This window comes from Carassius gibelio, chromosome B22, assembly GCF_023724105.1.
Source record: "Carassius gibelio isolate Cgi1373 ecotype wild population from Czech Republic chromosome B22, carGib1.2-hapl.c, whole genome shotgun sequence".
NCBI lineage: Eukaryota > Metazoa > Chordata > Actinopteri > Cypriniformes > Cyprinidae > Carassius > Carassius gibelio.
This window is the reverse complement of record NC_068417.1, coordinates 37,119,358-37,145,052: the sequence shown is the minus strand read 5'-3', so window position 1 is coordinate 37,145,052 and position 25,695 is coordinate 37,119,358. Positions and strand designations below refer to the sequence as shown.

Sequence of the window (25,695 nt, the reverse complement as noted above, 5' to 3'; positions counted from 1 at the left end):
AATTAGATACTACTGATATGATTAGACACTTTATTTAAAAGCCAAATTTCCAAAATAAACCATTACTATGACTTTTGCCTCAATAAACTCCTAATTTTCTGGTTATTAATAGTTAGTAAGGTAGTTGTTAACTTAATGTATTGGATAGGATTAGGGATACAGAATAAGTGCTTTATCAGTACTAATAAACAGCTAATATGCTAGAAATATGCATGCTAATAAGCAACTAGTTATTAGTAAGAATTAGTCATTAAAATAAAGTGTTATCCAGTTACCTAATGCAATAATGATTTTCAATGACTCAGATGTGTGTGTCTCACCTGTCGAAACTTTGCTCGGGCTTCCTTTTCCTTCATCCTCCCATGAGCGACTAAGTAGTCAAACACTTCACCTGACACGGACAGAGACATTCAGGGATGCGTGTCAGGATGTGCGCTAATGGTGATATTAAATATGAATCTCACACTCACCTCCACTTGCGTACTCCATTATTAAATAAAGGGTCTTCTCTGTTTCAATGACTTCAAATAACTTAACTGGAAGAGAGAGAGAGAAACAGACACAGAGAGAGATTGACATCCAAAACAATTAAGCACATTTATTCACAAGAGCTCACGGTTTTTATAAAAAATATGGAGGTAAAACAGTATCAAAATTATTAAACAAGATACGAATAAAAAACTTGCAATCATAATTGTGCATTTATGAACTGTGGTTTGAATTATATTTTTGGATGTCAATTTGTTTACATGTTTGCAAATACTATATTTTGTAAATACACAAATTTTTGATACTATTTTACCCCCATACCACAGTGACGATGCTTGATTCTCTCAGGTTCTCATCTATGATATGGAGAAACGACACACCAGGGAAGCTTGTTATGGAGATGTGCTAAAATACACGCAGGACGTCACACACACAGCCTTCCGGTTTCATTGTGTGTACCTTAGTGTATGTGAAGAGCTTCTGTAATTCAGTTTACTCTGTGGATGGATGCTAATAACGTCTGACTGCTTCCTGCATGCAGTCTTAAACTTGTGTGTGTGTGTTTGGAAAGATGAGAGGGAAAAAATGTCAGGGATAGGTGTGTAATCACAGCTTTTAGTCTGATTAATCTAGAATCCAGCTCCGCCTCAGCCAATCAGGAGCCAGCGGTGACACGGTGCCAGAAACAGCCAGTCATGCCGATCGATAGAGATTTGAAAACAGAGTCCTGGGCTGTTTAGAGAGGCACAGAAGAGCTGATCGCGCTGAAGCAGCCCGTCTGGATGACTCTCCCGTGATTCCCTTCCATTAGGAATATAAATAATCCAGTTAACATCTCATGAAACCGGAGTGAGAGAAAAGAGAGGGAGCGTGGCATGAGCCGTGTATTAAAACAAGCTCATCATTTCCAGTTAGCAGGTCTAAACAGCTCCAGGCTTGATCAGGTGTTATGAGGGACAGTTTGCAACACACACACACACATAATTGTGTATATATACAGACAATATTGAAATTGTAAAAAAAAAAAAAAAAAAAGGTAAATATTAATTTTAATATTATAATTCTTAAATGACAAATTTTTTCCAGTTTTTTTAATGCATTCATAAGGTTTTTTAATTTCATTTAATTTAACTTCCCCCTAATTTAATGTAAGTAACAAAATGAGGACATTTAAATAAATTCCCAACTCAAACTGAGCATTTCCCATGTGATTATGTTAGCCAATCATGACGGAGTCCATTTACACCATTTTCAGCAAACGTATAATTTCACTATATGGCTCAAATTATGACTTTATTTACTTTGAACACATAAGAGAATTACATACTCAAATAAAACGGCAGAAGATGGTCTAGTGAGCTTTACTTTAAAAACACAGTTTAGCATGATGTCTTACCTATATTAGGATGATTTAAGACCTTCATAATCCTCACTTCACGAAAGAGCTGTGGGGGAAAATACAGACAAAAAGCATTAGAGAAAACCCTCGTTTATGTACGGTTATGGTTGTGTAGACTTTGCGTCATCAACAAAAAAAAAACTTACCATGGAAAATGTGATTTTTAAGCAATAAATAGCACATTTCTTGCACCATCAGTCGTGCAAAAAGCTCAAAGGTTCTCCTGGTTCTTGATTATTTTGTTTCAGACATGAACAATTTACTGAATCAGTCCAAAAAGTGTTAATATTAAAGTGCTTGAAATGCTTTTTTGAAATACATTGTGTTGCAGTGTTGCCATAAAGGCACCAGGTTGCTAAAACAATCACTTTTGAGGAAGAACTTGTCACTTTGCCAAAATCTGCAAGATCCATGGCATGGATTCAGAAACATATTCAAGAAGCACTTAGCAGCAAGAAAATCAAATATTCATGAGCACATATACCACACTTCTCTCCTGGATTTATCTGTTTTCACAGCAGTAGGGATGGAGCGAGTAACTGCGAATCAAATATGTGACTATTCAAATCAGTTGAGATGCAAAACAAATCACGATTCAGTAGTTAGGAGTTTATATGAATGTGTGTCTGAGGGGAACTTACTTTTCATCTCGCCTCTGTATAATGCATATTAAAGTTCATAAGTGCAGCGCTGCTTTGTTTACAGCGGAAACGTTTTAAGCGCCACCTGCTGGCAGAGAGTGAATCTGCGTCTCATGCAGATATTTTTATGAATAGTTTTACAAAACTGAAGTCAAAACATTCAAGTTTAGAAATTACACAATCTAATTTAGATTAAAAACTGCTCATGTTGCATGTATGCAGCCTCTTTGTTTGGATCAGGATTAAAATGCAGTGACTGCCTCTATTGCTAAAAATGCAAAGATTAAATTATATGAAGAGATTTATTTTATGTGTGTAATTAATTTGATTTGGCTTCTTTTATCATTTCTATTTAGCTTTGTGATTTACATTTACATTATATTTAAATTTGGTTATTCAGCAGATGCTTTCATCCAAAGCGACTAACATATGAGGCCAACAGAAGCAATAACGTGCAAGTGCTGTATTATTATAGTGTTATATTTCATTTACACAAAGAAGCGTGCAGCATTTTGTCCAAGCAATAATAAAAGGACACATTTAATTTGTAATTTGTCTCATTTTGTAAATTTTTTAAAATAAATATGTGAATTGTGAGTCGAATCGTGAGTTGAGTGAATCGTTACATCTGTACCCAGCAGAAACTGAAGAAAACAAACAAACTGTGACTGCTTGCGTTACACGTCAGTCTCTTCCTGTCTACGTGGGCGGTTCTTGGCCGAATTAATCCACAGTCAGAAGTCTGTCTCCGAGAGACTCTGACAAAAGCTAGAAGGGCCTGAAGGGTAACTGCTCCAGGTTCCTCCCCCAGTGTCTCTTCATCCTAAAACGCTCTCTCAGAAAGCTCCTCACAGATCCTCTTTATTCAGGCACAACCACAGGGGGCTGTTTTCTGTGAATGAGTGCCGCATGAATGAATGAGCACATCCAGCCAGCTGCATGTCGTCACACAGACCCAGCTGTGACACGTGACTGCAACGGGACGGGACACCCGATTCACCCAAATATAGACTGTGCAACAGTTGGAGAAATGTAAAGTAACAGACAGATTCTGTGAAACAGGGTCTAATATGACCAATTACATTTTTTATATTTTTTATGAGGCTTCTTCAATTCTTCAAATTATATTTAACAGTTCAAATGGCTGATTTGCATGCAATTTATTATAATACATATTTAAAAAATAAAATAAAATAAAAACAGGTAGCAGGCTTGCCAGGAACATGACTGTCCATTTCTTTTTAATTAAGCGATTGCTCCATAGGTGATAATTAGTTTGGGACCAAATGTTGGTTAGAAAATATAAAATTCCTATTATGTCTCATGATCATGTCCTTACTTTTACAATAATGTTGCTAATAATCAGTTTTTAATATTACTATTAACAGTAATTGTTCAAAATGTTCAATGCATTTTTCTACAATTATGCTTGATAATATTGTATCTTCAGTGTACAGTATGCACCAGTTCTCATTCTCAAGTGCACACAGTTTGTCCCTTTATTGCTTTTAAATTTAATTAGAGACAATCTGTCTGTTATTAACACAAAACAGCCAGCAGCGCGTCACATGGAGAGTGAAAGTGATGAGCGCGGAGGAGAGCTACAGCGTCCCATCAGCTCCATCATCCACGTCCCCAACAATACAGACTGACAGATCAATTTATCTGACGACAAAGCCATCAGAGGACGCCTTTGTTGTGTGGTGCGCCTCTCCAGGAATGGGCCGATTTCAGGGATCACAAACACATCGAGAGAAAACACCTCCATACAGAGAGACTCTACTATTACTCAAACATCAAACGCTAACATTTACACTCAATGGCACTTTTTAGACTTTTTTTTTTTTTTTGCACAAAAAGATGTTTTGTCACATTCTATTAAAATGCAAAAATCTCTCGTTCTTTGGAGTAGGAACTATTAGATATTATAAAGTCTTTTATAATGACGGATGTAACTGTGCAATTAAAACAGCATGTGCAAAAACAAAAAGTGCACGTATTATAGTGGCATAAACAAAACAAATTATTTTGTTCTCTAATGAACGATATATATTGAAGATTGTAAAAGATCTCATGAGCACAGCACTGACGTTTCTTTACACATGACCTCTGACCTCTCTCTCCCGTTGGAATGTGTCCTCACTGTCCTCTGAACAGTTGGAGGCAAAAAACGAAGAAGCCAGAAAAAGGGAAATCAAGGGAAAAAAAGAGAGAAGCTGTGTTTTTTCTTGGCAGTCGGCTCTGGTAAATCATCAGCAGAGGAGCCCGAGCTTCTATTTTTACAGCTATATTTCTAAAAACAACCACAGAGACATTCCAGTCGCACACTGACAAGCGTGTCATTTCCTGTAGTGTGTTTGTGTGTGTGTGTGTGTGAGAGAGATCACAAGGAGGAACGGCGTGTCTGTTTCCCGTCACTAGGATGAACACACTCAGGATGAATTACACAGTAAAGTGAGCATCAATCAATAGAAACCTCACTCTCGCTGATATAACAATATCAGGAGACATATTCAACGACTATTAGTTCTGACACAGTCGTTCAACCCTGGTCAGCTTAATTCATATTTACACTGGGTGGTGTTTGGTAAAAACAAATTAACATCATTATAACCATACACGAACAGTCGTCAGACTGGGTCTACTAATTATTCAAACTGACGATTAACTGAGAATGCATTTGGGAACCCAACAAACGCTGGTTGTATAGTAAGAGCACACAAAAGTGCAATGACTCAGAGCGTGTGGAATGCTCTGGAGCGCGCTGAGGTTAGCCGAGAGCTATTAACTACATGCAGAGGTTTCCACAACTGAGGAATCAACCCTGATCGCTCTGTGCTGGGTAAGATCCCAGCAGAGCCAGCGTGCAGCTCTTATTTTCATTGTTGAATCCTGAAATACTGATTCTGGGTGAATAAATGTACTAGAAGGGAATTCACTTATGACGTCAGGTGATTAACAATGTGATAAAGTAACTGGATGATCCCTGTTGGGGGAGGAGTCAAACCAACCGTATTTACAGGCAAACTCTGACATTGTGTGTAAATATGGTTGGTGTGTTTGTGTGTGCATGAGTGTGTGTGTGTGTACCTCACCATGAGGTAATTAATCTTGATGTCGAAACATGAGGCAATAGAGATCAGCGGAAGTTTCACTGACAACCTCTGTCCATCTGTTCACGCAATGATAATGGAGGATAAGCCTCATTAGAATATTCAAATGAGATGATAATTGACTGCACGGATTTGGAATTTGGAAGATACTCATCCAAAACAATGTAAATTAGATTCATTTTCAAATTAATGTGTTTCTGGGAAACCTTCGTCATGGTCTACCAGTTGAGCTACATCAATATATAAAATAACAAAAACTACGAAATTTATCAATTCTCGTAGAGGTGTTTAAAGCATGGACAGTGAATGCCAAACGTCATTCTGACACCCTTGAAAGTATTTCGAAGCATACTGGACCATGCAATCCCTTCATTAAATAACCAATGGTGTTAGTGAAGCATACATGCAAAGTTAATTTAACTGAAGTAATTTCACTATTTGTGACCATAAGGACCACGCCTTTAAAAACCTTAGGCAATTTATTCAAGACTCGCTTGGAATTTCAAAACCCTCAACTGCTCTTAATGAACAATGGGAGATGGGGAAAACTATTAATATTTTTTTCGCAAAGCATTTTCGCAAATCCATTATGTCAGCGGTTCCCAAAATATTCTCTTAAATCTATGAAATCTCTGCTCGACAAAGTGTTTAATGGGTTCTTTAACAGTAACCCCGGTAATGGAAATGGTATGAAGAAAACGTCACGCCTCCACAAACACCCCACCGGTCAACACTGAAAATAAAAAATGATCCTCTGAATGAGCCAGTCATCGGCTAACATCATGTTATGCCAGCTTTGGGATTTTGCAATCACCAACTGTACTGAAAGGAGAGAAAGTTCAGTGAAATGTTCAGTGGACAGTATGAGACAGTCTTGCATGAGCTCTGATGTTGTTCTCATCACAAGAGTCTGCGTCATTTTCTTTAAGGTCATCGCTGCTTATAAAAGCCAAGAATCAGCCACTCTGACATTTTCTGCTCCAAGACAAAGAGGCAAGCCCTTTATTCGCTGCTATTATCATGTAGTTCAGGAGATATTTATGTTGGACAGGGTTGGGTATCGATTGGGTTTTTTACGATACAGGTGCCAAATCGATACTCTTCAAACGGTACTGGTGCCTTAATGGTATCTGAACTGATACTTAAAAGAAAGAGCCAATAAAAAACACTTGGTTAACATTAAAAAAACATTTAAAATATTTAAAATAAATAAACATAGCATTCACAAGTTCACCGGATGCTCTCATTTCCCAAGTTGTGCTTATAAATGTATTTCATGAACTGAGTCATTATTTAACTCAAAACAATATTTAATATAAAACCACACATAATGTATCTGTCAAGCACTCTGAAAGTGAGTGCTGTCTGTCACTGGCTTTAATCAGGTCTGTGATTGACTGTATGTTATGCACATGCACTGCAATATGTTTTATATTCAACTTACAATTTTCAAATGAAAATAGCAGCATGATCGTTTTATAAAGTATGCGTTCAAATATGTTTCAATAACGTAGATGGGAAATCCATTGCTCCCTCCTTATATTTATGACAATGAACTGCCATATTGGCATTGGGTTTTGGCAGGGGTTTATGAAGAGTTGTAAAGTTGTAAGAGTACAGTTTGTAAAGCAAGAATAACATGAGAATACAACTCTTTAACAGTAGCAGTCAGAGCTCATGACTTCGTCACTCCTTAGCTCCGCCCACACCGCACCTCAAGGAGCTCTGCTGTTTCCGGAGATAATCGTAAAACTGTAGCTTTCATTTATAAATATGATAAAACTAAAGACTTTTTGGAGATATAAAGGATGCAGTACTACTCTATAGGTACTCAAGATTAACATGGGATTGGGTGAAACTGTGCGTGTTATGTCACCTTTAAACAAGCTAGAAACATGCTAACAATGCCTAAGTGCATATTAAACATGCTAGCAACTTGCTAAAATATTTTACCAACATGCCAACAATGCCTTTAAACATGCTAAACGTGTTAGCAATATGCTAAAATGCCTAGGAAAATGCAATTAAGAACACAAACAAGCTAGCAACATGCTAACAATGCCCAAGTGCATATTAAACATGCTAAAGATGTTAAAAACATTCTAACATTAACTAGGAACATGCTATACCAGCTAACAACTTGCTAAAATATTTTAGCAACATGCTAACAATGACTAGGAGAATGCCGTTAAGAACACAAACATGCTAGCAACATGTTAGCAAAATGCTAACAATATACAGAAACATGCTAGACATGCTAACAATGCATGTTGCATGAAGTGTTGCAATTGTACTACTTTTTACTAGCCTGAACTAGATTCTTAGTATAGGAAAACATCCTCTGAGGTTTGCATTAGTTTAGCAGTAACATAACGACCATATTTTTTGTAATCAAACATATATCTTGAAAAACTTTGGTCAAATGCAGATTGCACATAAAACGCAACCTTAATGAGAGTTTACAGCACAAAAGATTTTGAGGATTGAATAATCGATTGATTTTAGAAGGTCAGTGATATCAAAACATAATGTCCATGTTTGTTTAAATTCTTCCATATGTTTATCGTACTAAGATTCACAGGGACTTTTCACCAGTGTTTAAATTATGAATTATTAAATTAAATTGTAGTGTCTACAAAGATACGGAGAAAAAGTTTCGAAACCCAGATTTCTAATGTGCTTGTATTCCTATATATATATATCTCTTAAAATACAGGCAACAAGGTGAATGTCAAAAACTGTGCAAAGAACATGTCACAAACATGTATTGGCTCAACACTCAAGACACTGAGGTCTCACCTTTTGTAGACTTGTGGGGTTGAGCTGAGTTTTATCAATGATCTTCACCGCTACCTGAAAAACAAATACAGTGTTACTGTGAAATGTGTATATTAATAGATTCCTATAAATAGCCTGTACATCTAAATAACTAAAGGCTATGGGGGCATCTGCTTCATCATTCCTCCCGCGTCAGAGCAAAACGGCTCCATTTCTGTTGGTCCTGCGAGCATGTTCTGATGTACAGGCTGTTAAATAATGCATGCTGTTTCCAGCACTAGGGGATTGTCTTTATTTTAAAACTCAAAAGAATCTCTTTCTAAATGTGTTAGCACTATTACTGTATACATTAGCGTTTTCAAACGATTAATCGCGATTAATCGCATCCGCAAAGTAACGTTTTTGTTAACATACGTATGTGTGCTGTTTATTTATTTTGTTTACATATATGTACACGCATGCATGGATCAATATTTTCTAAATATAAACTGTATCTGTGTGTATTTATATATGCATAATAAATATACACAATGCACGTAAACAAAAACTTTTATTTTGGATTGTGATTAATCGCGATTAATCATTTGAAAGCCCTAGTATATATAACAATAAATATGTATCGCTCACCTCTCTTCCTGTTAAAATATGGCGGGCAAGTTTGACTTTAGCAAAGTTCCCTTTGCCGATGGTTTTGAGGAGTCTGTAGTTCCCGACGTGAGGCTGTTCGTCTGTGATGGATGCCACTGAGTTACGGCAGCGCAGGAGACTCTGTCGACTCGCCGATTTCGTGGGCGGTGCTGGTGTGTCGGTGAACCCATCGACAGATGTGTGCTGAGAGATGGAAGAAGAGGGAGTGGATAAGACACATGCCCTTGGTGTGAGAGACCCAGGTTCAAATCCACTGTGTGACACCAATGTGTCCCTGAACAAGACACTTAACCCCTAGTTGCTCCAGAGGCGTGTAACTTCTGGCATATATAGCACTTGTAATTCGCTTTGGATAAAAGCGTCAGATATATACATATATTATTATTATTAGTAAAATAAAATGCAATAAAAAATGCACTCACACTCAAATTGCTATACTCCTATAATATCATACTTAATTTTTTAAACTACAAAAAAAGTGTTGATATAATTAAACTATTACCAAAAAAAAATCTGACATATGATATTTGAAATTATTTAAACAACATATTTCAATTGTGGAATTTTAATGCCATCATACCAACACTATTGCTGGATTTCAGATTTAGTTGAGAGGTTAATCATAAATCATAAATCATCTGTAAATATATGCATATATAAATATATTTTGATTTTATTAAATTTGTGTCAAAAAAAAAGCATTACAAAATCAAGTTATAAAACCTCAAAACAATGTGAAAAAACAGGTTGGACCATAACAGGGCAGACTAAATTCAATTTTAAATGGTGAGTGAGCAATACTTTTTTAATTTATTACATTTTTGCCAAACCAAAATGTGTAATACAAAAAAAAAAAAAAAAAAAAAAATTAAACATTCAATAAGTATTACTTTTTGTGCTTGTAGTCTCAAAACACATTGTTCTGTACCCATGCGCTAATTTTCTATTATTTTTCCATGTAAACAGGCGCTAGACGGATGTGCATGTCCATTGCATTAGCATCTTGTATCTTTTGCACTTCTTGCACATGAGTGGTCCAATCAGAAGACACCCGAGGCATGAAAACAATCCCCTTTAAATAATAACATCACACTATTACAACATTACAACATTATCATCCATTTAATCATAATGCTAACAAACTCATCAACTTCCAAAAAAAAAAAAAAAAAAATTATAATAATAAGAGAATCTTAAGAAATCACAGTAAAACATTTAAATTGTAGGAATCTGTACACATTCAGATGTGACTGACTGTTATTCTGTCCCTTCTATTTGAGCATCTCACGCCATTAGCATTTTTTAAAAAATGGTTTAACTTTTAAAGGTTTTCAAGACCCCTGCATTCCATTTCATTCTGTTTCACTCAGTCCGGCTGTTTCTGAACACACACACACACACACACAATTAGTCCTATGTGAATGAAATGTGTCACAGTAAAAGACTCCCTTAATGCCTCCGCCTTCCTAGTCCTGTTGTTGCTCCAGCACTTTTTGAGCTCAGTCGAGTAATGACTTCAATGTGACGAAAGCACTGGAGCTAGTTAACTTTAGCTAGCCCGCCGTAGAAATCTGGTGGTCAATATACAGAAGCTACGGGATCGAGTGGAAAATGAGCGGCAGATACCCTTCAGCCTGAACCACAGAGAGCACTTACAACAGACTCCATTACCAGAGGAGCAGGGAAGATTCATGTACCTGAGACTGTCTACACTAGGAAATCTGATCTGTCTTGGCCATCATAAAAGCCCTCACTTTCAACGTCATGAAACAATATGATTGGTTTAAAGCTCCACAAGAATATGATTGGTTTAAAGCTCCACAAGAATATGATTGGTTTAAAGCTCCAGAAGAATATGATTGGTTTAAAGCTCCACAAGAATATGATTGGTTTAAAGCTCCAGAAGAATATGATTGGTTTAAAGCTCCACAAGAATATGATTGGTTTAAAGCTCCACAAGAATATGATTGGTTTAAAGCTCCAGAAGAATATGATTGGTTTAAAGCTCCAGAAGAATATGATTGGTTTAAAGCTCCACAAGAATATGATTGGTTTAAAGCTCCACAAGAATATGATTGGTTTAAAGCTCCAGAAGAATATGATTGGTTTAAAGCTACAGAAGAATATGATTGGTTTAAAGCTACAGAAGAATATGATTGGTTTAAAGCTACAGAAGAATATGATTGGTTTAAAGCTACAGAAGAATATGATTGGTTTAAAGCTACATAGGAATGGAAAAGCCTTGATGAAAATGACTTCCCGTATCCAATAAATACTATTTGACTTGCTTCTTACTTGCTTATTATGAAAGACGAAGAGTGCTGCTTACATAAGCTTACATATGACTGGTCTCTGAATTATTTATCAATTTTTTTTTTTTTTTCAGAATGAGAACAACAATAAACTGTTGGTTTTATACATTTTTAATGACTTTTGAAACCCTTCAGCCCACCAACCACTGTACTGACATAACTAAAGAACAAAGCCATGAAGTGTAATACATGACGCATACGGCACAGCAGGTAACTTTGTACATTTCACAAAGCTAAACACCAGTTCCACAGCTAAATTAAACTAATACTAGACTAACTAATGTAAGAAAAAACAACTGGTGAAGACAAGTGAACCAAGAACAGTATGTGAGAATGGAATTAAGTCTCTTTTAAGGCCCAATATGCATTTAATACCATAGGACTTTCAAGACAAACTGACTAGTGTCTTAAACTCAGTGAATGGAAGAGTCTGTTGTGAATAACTGCTGAGTCACTTGTACAGTAAAGTCCTGAACTGAGGATGACCTGTGCTTTATAACACAATGACACACACATCAAACAATGTCTGTGGCTTTAACACTAGAGAAAGACCTTGTATAGTGGTCGTACTATGACCATGTCTCCTCCACTGTTCCTCACGGCACACAACAACAATAAAGATCTCCTCCATTCACCCGGATCAATACGCCTCACAATGAAGGATAGTTTAAGGGCATGAATGCGTGTGGAGCTTTATCAGCAGGATTCGTGGCGTGATGTTAATTTGAACACATCTCTGTTTACAGTAGTGATGGTCTATGAGTCCAGCATTGTGGAGGGGAAGTTTGTTCAATTTGACTGAAGTACTGGGTATTTTAGTCCCCAATTACTCTTCTTCTCAAGCCAATTTTTATGTTTAACTGAGAGGATAAAGTCAATTTTCTTTGGTATGACTTCAACATTATTAATGTTGTACTGATGTTTAGGGTTACACATGGTTTCATTAAAATGTTTATGCCCTTTTCTAGAAAAGTTTCAATTTAATTTCAAGTACTATTTTACTACTATGGTATTATTTTTTACTATAAATATGAAAATTTTCACATTTTTTGACTAAGTTTTTTTTAAAAAAAAAATGAATATCACTAAGCTTTCAGGGAATTGCACCACATGACATTGTATAACCTTTCCTTTTCATAAAAAGATCAAATGATCTTTAAGAGACTTATTGATCTTGACACACAATCTTGCGGGTCTTCTGGGTCCTCTCTATGATATCATTTCCTGCTAGAAGGGTTTTTTTTCCATGCCATTGCTGGGTGTAAAGACAACTTTCTTTTACGGACATTTATTTTCTATCTTAGCAGTCAAATAAAGTCACAGCTCCCCTAAACAAGGACAATTACCGAATTGTGTTAGTGATGCCTTGCCTTGAATAGAAAACTATTTTATACCTCAATGCAAGCAGAATTCAGGATTACACAAAGCTGAAGCACATTTTTACTCAAAGCAGCTATTAGAACACGCATGCAGAGCTCTGAAGAAACACAAGGAATCTGGCAGATAATAACTAGAATATGACAATATTCAGTCAGCTGGTGTCATCCCTGTGATCTTCCCGAGCAAACCTCAAAGTTTCATCAAATCTGGCTGGACTCCTGAAACTTGCCACACAACCCACATTCAGACCGTGTGATTTACCGAACAAGTCCCTCCTGAAGCCTCAAGAAACGAAACTAGGACCCACATTATCTTGCGTTTTGAGCACAATGGCAGAAAGCCCAATCCAGGCCTTGACAATCAGCATTCAGTGTAACTGGTGACTCAGCGAGATATCGGATGATCCCAACACATGATACCCAATGCTGCCCAGGAGCAGATTTTGCACTCGAAGATGGCTACACAGGCAAAACTGAATAACTCAGAAAAATACTGCTTCAGAATTATTAGTGCAGTCATTAGTTTATATATAGGCCTACATATACTGTATATATATATATATATATATATATATATATATATATATTTATTAAGGGTGGAATGATACATGTATTCGTACTGAACCGTCATGATACGGACATCTTGGTTCAGTGCATGAGGCCTTGGGACCAGGCGGCAAGGAAGTCGACCGGAAGTTGAAGTCGGCCGGGTGCCGCCATCTTGTAGCAGAACTTCGCTTGCGTTAGCATCCCATTGACTCCCATTCATTTTGGCGTCACTTTGACAGCGAATAACTTTACATCTGAGGCGTTTAAAGACTCTGTTTGTCCATTATTTATTTCTAAAGATACACAACAATGTATAAAGGGCTCCATTACCTTCTATGTTACATTACGGCCCCGTAGAAACAGTTTTTGTAAAAATAGGCTAACGATTGCGTCATTACCACGCAACTCTCTGTCGCATTACCGTACAGACAGGAGGAGAAGCTCGCAGGCAATTAACTTAATATGGCGTACTGGCGTTACATTTTAAAATACTACACAAAATAATTAATCAGAATACTTACTCCTGCTCACTCACGACAAAGAACTCCCCGCTCAAGCTCACCGTCTCTGCAAAATTAACGATGGCAGTTTGCACGCACAGCTACTAGAAGATTTACATCCGCAGAAAGGTTGCTGATGTCATCAAGCTTCGTTTGAGTCTGCGCGTCAGAAACGAAAGTGATAAAAAACGCTAAAACTGGGCTTGACTTGTCTCAGTTGAGTTCCAATGGGGTCGCTGTGTCCATTTCTTTTACTGTCTATGCTTGCGACGAATATTCACCCCCAATCCAGAGTGGGGCGCCATCTTCTCTCTCGTGAAGCCAATAATGAAGTGACTAAAACTGCAATTCATCGACTGGCCGCTTGAGGCTGGCTGCAAAAGGGAGTCAATCCCATAGACTCACCATGTTAAAATGCCCAAATTTACAGCAGAAAAAAACTTTTACAGCCTGCTGCAAAAAAATTATTCTGGTCTATATAACTAATTTTACCCTTCATGACAACTGTGAGGTGGGTGAATTTTTTTAGAACTCATCCTTTTTAATTATATTAAGACTTTAAGAGTCTCTTAAGAGTTCTGCATAATTAAGGGCATGGTCGCTTGAGTGACAGGTGGATTCCCGCTGCTGTCACCGACGTCGCACTAGGTGGGCGTGGCTTCAGCAACCAGCTCCCGCCTTTTTGCCTATTTTTGATTATCCCAGAGTGATGTACGGTGACGCGCTGCCAAGATGGTGGCAGCCCGCTCTGCCCACTTTTGGTTTCAAAAACTCTCTTCGGAAACCTATGGGTGACATCACAGATATTACGTCCATGTTTTTATACAGTCTATGGTACCAACTGTGCTCTCAATATAGCAATGCTGGAACTGTGTGTGTGTGTGTGTGTGTGTGTGTGCACCTTCAACTGTTACCTTATACCAGCAGAATCAACTTTAAACACATATTGTCTTAATAATGCATCACTATAAAGGTCTGCTTTTTTCTATGTACACTCAGAATAAAAATAAAACATTGTGCTTTTGTAAAATAAAGAAAACAAATAGGATGAGGCTTTCTGCCATTTGAGTTTCCTTTCTGTGAACAAATGAAGCGTGTCACACAAACTCAGTGTATATAGGCTATGTTACGTGTCACATAGTTTTTTCCCTCTTGTTTATCTGTAAACTAAATCAAATATATTTCAATAATGTATTAATTGTGTGTATATATGTACAGCAGATTTTATGTATAACTAACAATGATATATTTAGTATATTTGTACCACTGTCTGTTCAAAATAAATGAAAATAAACCGAGCATAGTGCCCCAACATAAACAGGAACAAAAAAAGAAGATTATTTTATAAACAGCTGTTTTTTTTTTCCGTTTATGTAATCGTCAATCATAACCAAAACAGCTTTGAAACCCTAACCCCAACCACCAACAAAATAGCTTCTTTTTTTGTTCAACACAAGAAAGTAACTCATTTAGGAGTGAATCATTACATAAGGTTTTATATATGAACTATCACTTTAAAGTTTTTTGATACTCTATGTAAAATTGCTCTTTTTATGAATAGTCCTTTGAATCATTGATTCACACGATTAGCTCAAAATGTGGATACTAACTAAACACAGCTGTGTTGCTCAGACGCAAAACAGTCCTGCTGTGGCTTTATAGATAATATTTTTGTTGGCAAAAACAGACAATATTGTGTTTAAAATATTACACTATAATATTAACTTCTAATTTACTGAAATGTTGTATGAAATCACATTTGCACTCATTCTATTTGGGACAAACAGCACTCATGTGATATTACTCTTGCTGCTCGTGTGATATCGCTTATTATGATAATCAATTATTATTTGTATTTGTACACAGGTTATCCCACAGCATCATCAGTCAGTAAGTTCAGTAAGATTCTAGCACCACATCTCACACCACAAGCACTTCATTAAGACACTACATCAATAAAATAAGTTAAAACCCTTAAAAAGAACTGCATTCAGTTCCATTCTGCTGCAGTGCGTCTCAAAAACACACACTGTTAAAGGGCCCTTAGAAGGCATCCAGGCAGCTCACTTGGTTTTGGAACACAGCTCACATCAGATCAGAAGCCACAGATAAATAGTGAACCCTGAAGAGAACACAGATGAGATGAAACAGCTGCAGTTTTCCAGACTTTCATGACACAGCAGCATCAGCATTCCTGCTTTAGCATGACAATGAACACACTGCCTGGACAAAAACATTCCGGGAAGGTACGATCAACCGTAAAAACATCCCCCCCGCGCACACACAAGCACACACTTGTCTCTTTAAAAGCCCTCCCTTCTCTCACAGCCTTTCTTCCACTTGTTACACAACTGTTGTAAAATGAAAGGCTTCCAATGTGCATCTGCAAAAACTCTGTAAAACACCCCGACTCACGTTTGTTTTCATCACATGGTGATGGCTCTGTTCGATCCCTGCATTTCTTTCACTTCCATACTCCATTGTTGAAACATACTATGAGCAAGTACACAAAATGGAAAAAATAAAACATTTTAAAGTTCTAGCAGGCTCGATTACAAGCATCACTGATTTCTGAAATGTCACAGTAACATTTACACACTTGCAACCATGTATTGCATTCTCACGGTGGCCACAAGGGGAGCTATAGCATCAAAAGTGTGTTAATAATAATAATAATTCCTTACATTTATATAGCGCTTTTCTAGGCACTCAAAGCGCTTTAAATAGACAGGGGGTATCTCCTCATCCACCACCAGTGTGCAGCATCCACCTGGATGATGCGACGGCAGCCATATTGCGCCAGAACGCCCACCACACACCAGCTTACTGATGGAGAGGAGACAGAGTGATGAAGCAAATCAGCAGCTTATTGGTGGCATTTACACACTTGCAACCATGTATTGCATTCTCACGGTGGCCACAAGGGGAGCTATAGCATCAAAAGTGTGTTAATAATAATAATAATTCCTTACATTTATATAGCGCTTTTCTAGGCACTCAAAGCGCTTTAAATAGACAGGGGGTATCTCCTCATCCACCACCAGTGTGCAGCATCCACCTGGATGATGCGACGGCAGCCATATTGCGCCAGAACGCCCACCACACACCAGCTTACTGATGGAGAGGAGACAGAGTGATGAAGCAAATCAGCAGCTTATTGGTGGCATTTACACACTTGCAACCATGTATTGCATTCTCACGGTGGCCACAAGGGGACCTATAGCATCAAAAGTGTGTTAACCATAACCACATAAAACTGAAAATAATCAATAATTGAAATAATCTACAATGAACCTGATATTGATTAATTGCATCTATTTGTTTCCACCTCCACCAGTCTTATTATGTTACAGCAGTGAATAACGCAACTAAAGCATTCGCGAGCATTCGCATTCAGAGTGAAAAAGCCTTTTGACGTGTTTACCCCTGGTACTAAGATGCGTTTTTATAAAACCGATCACAAGTTGACATGTTAATGAGGTCTAGTTTTTAGTGGTCGACCGATATGTGTTCTTTGAGATTCGATGCCGATATCCAATATAAAGCTGATATAATTTTTTTATATTATTCATATTTAAGAAATGTATAATCATTTGACAATTTATTAAAAAATTAATGTGTAAAAGAAACATGCTTTAACTTTAGATGACAGTATTTTTCAAAATTAAATAAATATTTAATAAAAATAGAATGAAGAAGAAGTTAACACTGTAACCAACAGGGCACTCAGTATTCTGGGAAGTTTGTGTGCACTGGGAACCATATTTTTCAATATTTTTGACTAAAGCCATTCTAACATTCATTTTAAATACAAAAATTTATACATAAAAATTTATATAAATTACATACATTTTGCAAAGTGACAATGACATGAATGAGACAGTGGGCAAATGCACAAAGCGCAGCATAATTTGAAATCAGGAGTTTAAAGCATTCACTTTACACGGACCGACCATCACACAGTGAGCACGCGATCATGCTGGATAAAAAATGCACACTTCACAAGATCTCACAGCTGGATTCGACTAAGTTTGCAAGGTTTGTGAAATTAAATGTTCATTAGCCATTCAAAGATTTGTTTAAAATCATTAAATGCGTATTTGCTTAATGCTGACGGCAAACGACAAAGTATTATAATGTTTGTCTTTCTATTACTAATGGGCCTAATATAAAAGCAATCGTTATAATAGTCTCTGTATACATTCATTCCTTTGTTTAACCGTTCTATCTGACTATTAGACAGACTTCAATCTGTATTAGACAGAACTATTAATGACAAACAAGAGAGAGTGTGAGCACTGTGTGTCAAAATAAAAGGCCCGCTTCGAACACATTGGCCAAAGAGAAAAACGTATCGGCCGATACCGATATTTGAAAAATACCAAGTATCGGCCGATATATCGGCATTAGCGATATATTGGTCAATCAGTAGTCTTTTTTTTTTTTTTTGACTACTTCTGACTGCTTCCAGAGGTAGTAATGTATTCGCTATCTAGACAATTTGGCCTGAAGAGGAAAAATGTATCAAGCACAATGTTTTCCTGCCATCTCTTATTCTTATGCTACCTTCACATGCTATCGGAATTAATAATACTGGTTAATTACCATAATTAATACTCCTTGCAGCCCTGTTCTCCAATTACTGGGGCCACTTGGACTTCACGTTCACGTTCTTTAGTTCACACACAGACTGTCAGTAAGACAGCTGTGCAGGAGGGGGTAAGAGCGCCTTACATTTTGACATCTGCATTGATTATAACAGAGGGTAGTGCACTGATATCCAAAACCCTTTGACCTCTGCCAGGACACACTGCAGCAAACAGTGCTTTACAACACTCCTTCCTCTTATCCACATATCAACCCGTGCGACTTCAAGCCCAATGACAACAGACAAGAGAGAATGCAACCGAGCAATAAAACCCAATCAATATCTAATGACTATTTCCAACTCTTCTTCTTTAGGTTTATAGAACTCATATCATGAGGGAGCCTGCAACACTCATAATGCAGTTAAAGAAATAATTCACAGAGAAATTACAATTCTGTCATCATTTATACCCAACCTTGTGTCGTTCCAAACCTGTATGACTTTGAAAGTCATATAGACTATACAAGACTATACACTACAAGACGTTACAGAGCAAGCAGTGTAAAACATGTTTAGTGGCCATGCAAAAGACATACAATTTAAATATTCAAAACTGAGCAGGGAAAAATGTGTAAAAGTGAAAGTGTAGGAATCCTTCACTGAAAACCATGATCAGCAGTTACACACAAACTCTTTTAATTTAATTGTGATAGCAGTGCTGACCTGCTGATATGTACAGAGCCAATGACTGCAATCTCTAGATGTTTCCTCCACTGATGCAGTATAAATGACTTACATTAATGACCCACGCCACACACCCCGACCACCTCTGAACATTTCATTAATCACGGCTTGTAATTACATGATGGAGTCAACAGCCCCTCTGTGACCATCATCAGAAGTCATAAAGACTCTCCCACAAGTTTACATAACCCATAACCTGAGATGACATTAAACCCACAGGAGCATCACACTCATGCTTCCTTCAGAGACATTCCCAATGAGCTGCCAATCATTAATTCCTCTGGGAATCAAGATTTTGTTTGTGTGTGAATCTTGCTAATGACGGAAAAAACTCAAATCCGAAAAACCACGCTGCATTTCCTCATACCTTCAAATCACATTTATTTCATGATAGACTGATATTTCTGGAAGGCAAATGAATTGTCCAACAACATTTTAAAATCTGAAAGATTAAAGGTTCATACGAAGTTGGAAAATTTTCAGTCAATTATAAATTACATTTTGGCAACAACAACAAAAAAACACTGGGAACACTGAACATTTTTGGTGATTATTTTGTCCTTTTGAAGCATGGCAGAGCGTAAACTACGATTGTTAAAAAAGTCTCCTGTTGTGTTTCTCAGAGAGAAAAAAAAGATAAACCACAGATTATATTGTACCTAGTAGCCCCGCCCACAGTTAAATCTGATTGGTCCAAATTCAGGTTAAAATCCAAATCGCTACAAACCCCGTGAGGATGCCTTGCGAAGGCTGGAACGATATGAAGGAGAGTAAAATATCATTTCTGGGTATAAGTAAGTATATTGTTATTTCCCCTTGTGTCAATCCAAATATCTGCCAACAGCTTTGTCAGTGGATAAATACCATGTAAAATAACTAGGGATGCACGATAATATCGGCACAACATCGGTATCGGCCGATAAAAGCTTAAAATGACCATTATCGGTATCGGCCGATATGAATATTTCTGCCGATGAGCCAAACCGATATTCTCCAAGTGAAATAATTGACCTGTTTTTCAGATGTGAATGTCTGTCTACATTTGTAAAATAATAAATTTATGGTAGAATCAGTACAGAAGAGATACATGGATTTCTCTTCAGTAAAATTAAAGTTTAAATATATCAGTATATATTTGTAAATATATCAGTATATATTTGTATATATATCGATATCGGTATCGGCATCGGCCAAAATTATTTAGAAAATATCGGCATATCGAATATCGGCCAAAATCCAATATCGTGCATCCCTAAAAATAACTGCATTTCATTCTAGCATTTGGTTTTCTACATCCAATCAATGTGCTGTTATTCATTTGTTTTGAGAATATCGGTTGCAGGTCACTGAAAACCCCATTTAATAAACTCTTTTATACTTGTGACCCTGGAGCACAAAACCAATCGTAAGTAGCACAAGTATATTTGTAGAAATAGCCGGAAATACACTGTATTCAGAGTCAAAATTATCAATTTAAATGCCAAAATTAATGAGGATATTAAGAAAAGATCATGTTCCATTAAATGTAAATACTGTAAATATATCAAAACGTAATTTTGATTAGTAATATGCATTGCTTAGGACTTCATTTGGAACTTTTCTTTTTTGAATTTTTCTGATTTTTTTTGCACCCTCAGAAATATTGCCCTTTCCTAACAAACCACACATCTATGGAAAGCTTATTTATTCAGCTCAATAAAAAAAAAAACTGTGATACTGTGGTCCAGGGTCACATATTAATATCAATGTATGTAAACAGTAAGAGAATTGGTGCCGGGACGCTGAGGATGAGTTTGAGTGGGGTCTGACGATGGGACATCAGTCTGATATGATGATGATGATGATGATGATGATGATGATGGTGATCAGTGTGTTGCATTGATTAACACAGGACAGGGAGGCATCACATGCACATGAACGGTCCTGAACGAACTATACAGGTACACAAACAGATATAACTCTAATATTGTCTTCACATCAACACTGGACACTATTATCAAACATCAGAAGACAAACCGAGTACATGCTCGACCAATCCGGCTCGTTTAACCATTAAAAGCGTGCGTCCGCGTCAACGGAACCACAGGAACGCAAACGAGAAAAAAACGCGTGACAAACGTGAGCGTTAATGTGTCGCGATGCGGTGCATCAGTGACTTACATTCTCGGCGTCGCGCTCGTTAACGGTGGGCAATGGCGTTCTGGTCGACATCTTGTGTTTACAGGCCGCTCGCTCCGGCGAAGATAGCGCGGAAGACACGGACATCCGACGCCCGTCACACCGGCATGTCTCCTGGCCTTCGACCTGCGATGCGATGCGATGCGGCTATCCTACAACATGCACATATCCAGGAGCGGCCCGCGTCAGCCGCGAGCGAGAGAGAGAGACGCAGCGACGCGACGCAGCGGATGCGCGGACAGAGCGAGCCAGTGTGTGTGTGTGTGTGTGTGTGTGTGTGTGTGTGCTCCTGCATTGATCCACCCTGATAGAAACACACACACACACACAGAGGCAGAAAGGGGGAGGACGATGATAGAATAATCAATCTATTAGTTTATATGCATTTAAATACCAGTGCACTTGATTTAAATAAAAATAATAGTTGTATTATAATAATTGCATATCTTTGCGAATGCTTTGTCATGACAAGCTCACTCAATGCTTCATTTCGACACTGTGCCTTGTTTGGGGAAAGTGCACTGCTCTTGAAAATGTCTCCTAAAATAAGAAGCTCACTATAATATACCCCTCTACATCTGAGCTACATCTCCACCTGATGGAGTTAAAACTGAACTGCGCTTCTAACACCAGCTCAGTTAAAGACACAGGACTTTATTTTGATAAAACACATTCAAATTGAAGCCTTAGCGTCTATACCTAAATTTTTAATTTCAATTTTATATTGTAAATCTAATCAATAGGGTATGAGGTGTCTCAATGGTTCCTGTTAACCCTCCTCCACACCACCAGAGGGAGACATCACCTGAGATCTAGAAGTTTTATACTTTTATTGCTCTTTTGTTGTCTATATTCTCCAGTTTGTGTATCAGTGTAGTATAAGTTGTGTTCAGCTATGTTTAGTAAAGTCTTCCTGTGAAATGATATGGTAGTGCTTGAAGTTGAAGAACAAGTCTTTACGATTGCAACTGCTGTCGCAAAGCATGGTGAGAATTCATCAGAGAAGAAGAATAAAACTAAGAGTGAATGATGGAGACCTGTATCCAAACACAGATCTGCCTTGAAGAGCCTGTTTCACAAAGATCTGAGAGGTGTTTTCACATTTACAAAACATGAAATCAGACGAGCTTTGTTAAAAAGAGAAATTTTATTGCAACAGCAGAGTATGTGACCGAAGCATTTGTTCACTATTTTCAAGAATACCTCAGAATTTTTATAGAAACCGATATGTAACGTGTGGGTAGCAAGTACAAGATAAAACACTGAACTCTTTACTAAGCAATAAAACACTATAAATGTGTATGTATATATATATATATAAAAAAAGAACATTCAAGGCTTTCCGAGTTGTAACATACAGCATACTAAAATCAAGACATCCTTCATTTTACATACAGGCACTTGAAATTTGAACTCAATGATTCTCGACAGGCTGTTTCTAGGAGTACTTCTGAATTATAGAAAAAGGTCAAAAACATAATAAAAACGTCATATAAACAGTACCTTTCTGTACACTGAACAAACAGGACCTTTTAAATAAATTAAGAGGCTCCTGAGACAATCCTTCTACAATATAAAATTGGTCAGTGCATGGTTTGGTTTTACAAACGCACTATATTTTACTACATTTCATCGTTTTGAGTGGGCAAGCTCAAACTGAGAAGGGACAGGGCAGCTTTTGGTACAAACCCCATTAAAACCAAATGTTTGAGGAACGTTATAATTGAACATATGGAGGAAATGGCGGAGAATGTTTCAAATTCCCAGTCCTTTGGTTTTCTTGAGGGACGATGCTTGAATCTGAATGTTTAGGATGGAGGGTTTTGGACCACGGTTTGCGGGACGCTCCGGTTCTCTCACACTTTACTTTCAGAGGGCAGGTCGCTGAGGGCGGCGCAGAGGTCGCTGAAAGACAGTCTGTCTTTGGGGCTGGCGGCCCAGCAGCGCACCATCAGCTTGAAGACCCGAGACGGACACCCCTGAGGAGGAGACAACTTCAGCTTCCCTTCCTGCAGAGCTGTAGAGACACAAACAGAGTTAGAGTTAGAATAAATCACAACCGTCAGTCAATAGGGGTTTAACGGATTCATACAGAAAACACAGCACTGTTTTAACCACTGCATAAGTGGAACTTCACTGGAATCTTCCAGTTCTATATATTGTTACATTTTTATAAGAAACTAAGTCTCATCTTTCAAATTATGTCATTTTTTTTCTCCAGTAAATGCCGTTTTGGTGTTTTTCGATGTGTTGCGACAGTTTAGCAGCTTTACTACAAGTTTTAACTTGAAATAAACATGAATGAACATCTCATGCCTCATGTAAGCACTCAATCAGTGCTTCAGTCGTGGGAAAGATGGCAATAGTCAAGTCACCTTTATTTATAGAGTGCTTTTAACAATGCAGATTGAGCAACTTTACAGAATTAAATAATAGTGTCAATAATGAAAAAATTACAATAGTAAACACTCAATTTTCAGTTAAAAGCAATACAAAGCTTTTGAAACAAATGTTCGAAGCGTGTTAGTTCGCTAGAGAAATGAGGTCTAGAGAAGAGCATTTTACGAAATATTAGACCACATACTCATTATATTTTACCTATTAGTGATGTTATTTACTTTGTTTAAATAAATCTATTATGAAACAAGTTATGCCAGCCATGTAAATCAATATATTTAAAAGAAAGTTTTACATCTTTGCATACAATTTTTTTATGGTTTGTGTTGATTATTATATTTAAGAATAAATAGTAATTAAATTTAAGCAGTGACCATTTACACTATGTAAAAAACAGGATTTTCTGCTATTTCTATTAATTGCAAACAGTGGCAATTATTTCCACCTCAGTATTGTAGGACATTATAAAACAGTATGCAGTAATCACGTATTGAGTGTAAATGATCATTTTAATTCAATATATTGAATGGATGCAACCTTATTGGTACAATAAATCCCTCCCTATTATTACTTTCCACTTTTTGACTACCGTATTTTTTCGGACTATAAGTCGCACCTGAGTATAAGTCGCATCAGTCCAAAAATACGTCATGATGAGGAAAAAAACATATATAAGTCGCACTGGACTATAAGTCGCATTCATTTAGAACCAAAAACCAAGAGAAAACATTACCGTCTACAGCCGCAAGAGGGCGCTCTATGTTTTCAGTGTAGACTACAGGAGCAATGAGCACCTTAGAGTGCCCTCTGGCGGCTGGAGACGGTAATGTTTTCTCTTAGTTCATTTCTCTCGGTTCATGTCTAATTAATTTTGATAAATAAGTCGCACCTGACTATAAGTCAGCCAAACTATGAGAAAAAGTGTGACTTATAGTCCAGAAAATACGGTATTTCCTTGAATAAATGCCTTTCCGATGTGATATGAGATTTGAAAAGTTCGGTAAAAGGAGGATTCGAACTCGGGTTGATCATGTTAAAAAAACCTTATAGTAATATAAAAGGTTTCCCTTTAGACCATAAGCTTGGGTAGATTCTTATGACAACATTTTAACAAAAAAAGTAGTCCTGCAATGTTAGTAATCCAGTAATCCACTGTTTATTGGTCAGGGTTTTTTCCCTGCTGTACCGAAACAATACCGAACTGTGACGTCAAAACCGAGGTGCGTACTGAACCATCATGTTTGTGTACCGTTACACCCCTATATGTCAATACATAACCCATTTGACTTTATGTGAGACGCACCTTCTAGAACTTTGTCTTCTGTGAGCTCGGCGTAAGGCAGCTCCCCAAAACTGAAGACCTCCCACATGAGCACTCCAAACGACCACACGTCCGTCTTGGTGGAGAAATCATCCTCAAAGACGGCTTCAGACGGGAGCCAACGCAGAGGAATCCAGGACTGGCGATAATGATAGTACTCGCTACACAAACAAGGAAAATAAACAGTGACGCTTTCGTCAATACAATGGGGAAGCATGGTGCGCGATAATAAGAGAAGGACATTCATAAGCCTGTGAACAATCAATACAGGAAGATTTGCATAGGAAAAGATGACTTCAGAGAACGTTCTTTTCATTCTTCGTTTTATAGATCAAAGGCTTTGGCTCTAAACGTGGATTAGGACATGCTAGTGAATTTAATTGCTTTAATGTAAAACAAATGTTGTAGAATGTGTGTTTGGCTGTACCTGTTGTAGACGTCTTTGCTGAGGCCCAGAGCAGACACTTTGATCTGTCGTTTGGAGGAGATCAGGCAGTTGCGTGCAGCCAGGTCTTTGTGGACGAAGCGCTGGTTGGACAGGTGCTCCATGCCTCGAGCCACCTGCAGACACACCGACACCTGCGGCAGACGGCACAGAGTGAGTGCGCTTTGTCCTGATGCGCCTTTATGTACATATACTGTATATCAGAGAGACTGAA

At 37.5% G+C, this 25,695-nt stretch overlaps 2 protein-coding genes across 4 annotated transcripts in view; both read right to left on the bottom strand.

Moving 5' to 3' along the window:
• LOC127987032 (serine/threonine-protein kinase MARK1) overlaps positions 1-21,623 on the bottom strand; it is a 32,873-nt gene extending 11,250 nt beyond the window's left edge. The window contains exons 1-6 of one of the 3 annotated variants that reach the window (XM_052589308.1): positions 21,301-21,623; positions 9,048-9,251; positions 8,442-8,495; positions 1,886-1,934; positions 471-536; positions 321-391 (exon numbers count right to left, since the gene is read on the bottom strand). In XM_052589308.1, the coding sequence (XP_052445268.1) occupies positions 321-391; positions 471-536; positions 1,886-1,934; positions 8,442-8,495; positions 9,048-9,251; positions 21,301-21,405 (549 nt within the window). In that variant the 5' untranslated portion in view covers positions 21,406-21,623. The remainder of the gene's footprint in view (positions 1-320; positions 392-470; positions 537-1,885; positions 1,935-8,441; positions 8,496-9,047; positions 9,252-21,300) is intronic. The other 2 variants (XM_052589307.1, XM_052589309.1) reach the window with 2 other exon arrangements.
• Positions 21,624-22,446: 823 nt separating this feature from the next.
• Positions 22,447-25,695, bottom strand: part of LOC127987031 (inactive tyrosine-protein kinase 7) — a 39,403-nt gene continuing 36,154 nt past the window's right edge. The window contains exons 19-21 of the mRNA XM_052589306.1: positions 25,464-25,615; positions 25,019-25,197; positions 22,447-23,335 (exon numbers count right to left, since the gene is read on the bottom strand). Coding sequence (XP_052445266.1) covers positions 23,175-23,335; positions 25,019-25,197; positions 25,464-25,615 — 492 coding nt within the window. The 3' untranslated portion in view covers positions 22,447-23,174. The remainder of the gene's footprint in view (positions 23,336-25,018; positions 25,198-25,463; positions 25,616-25,695) is intronic.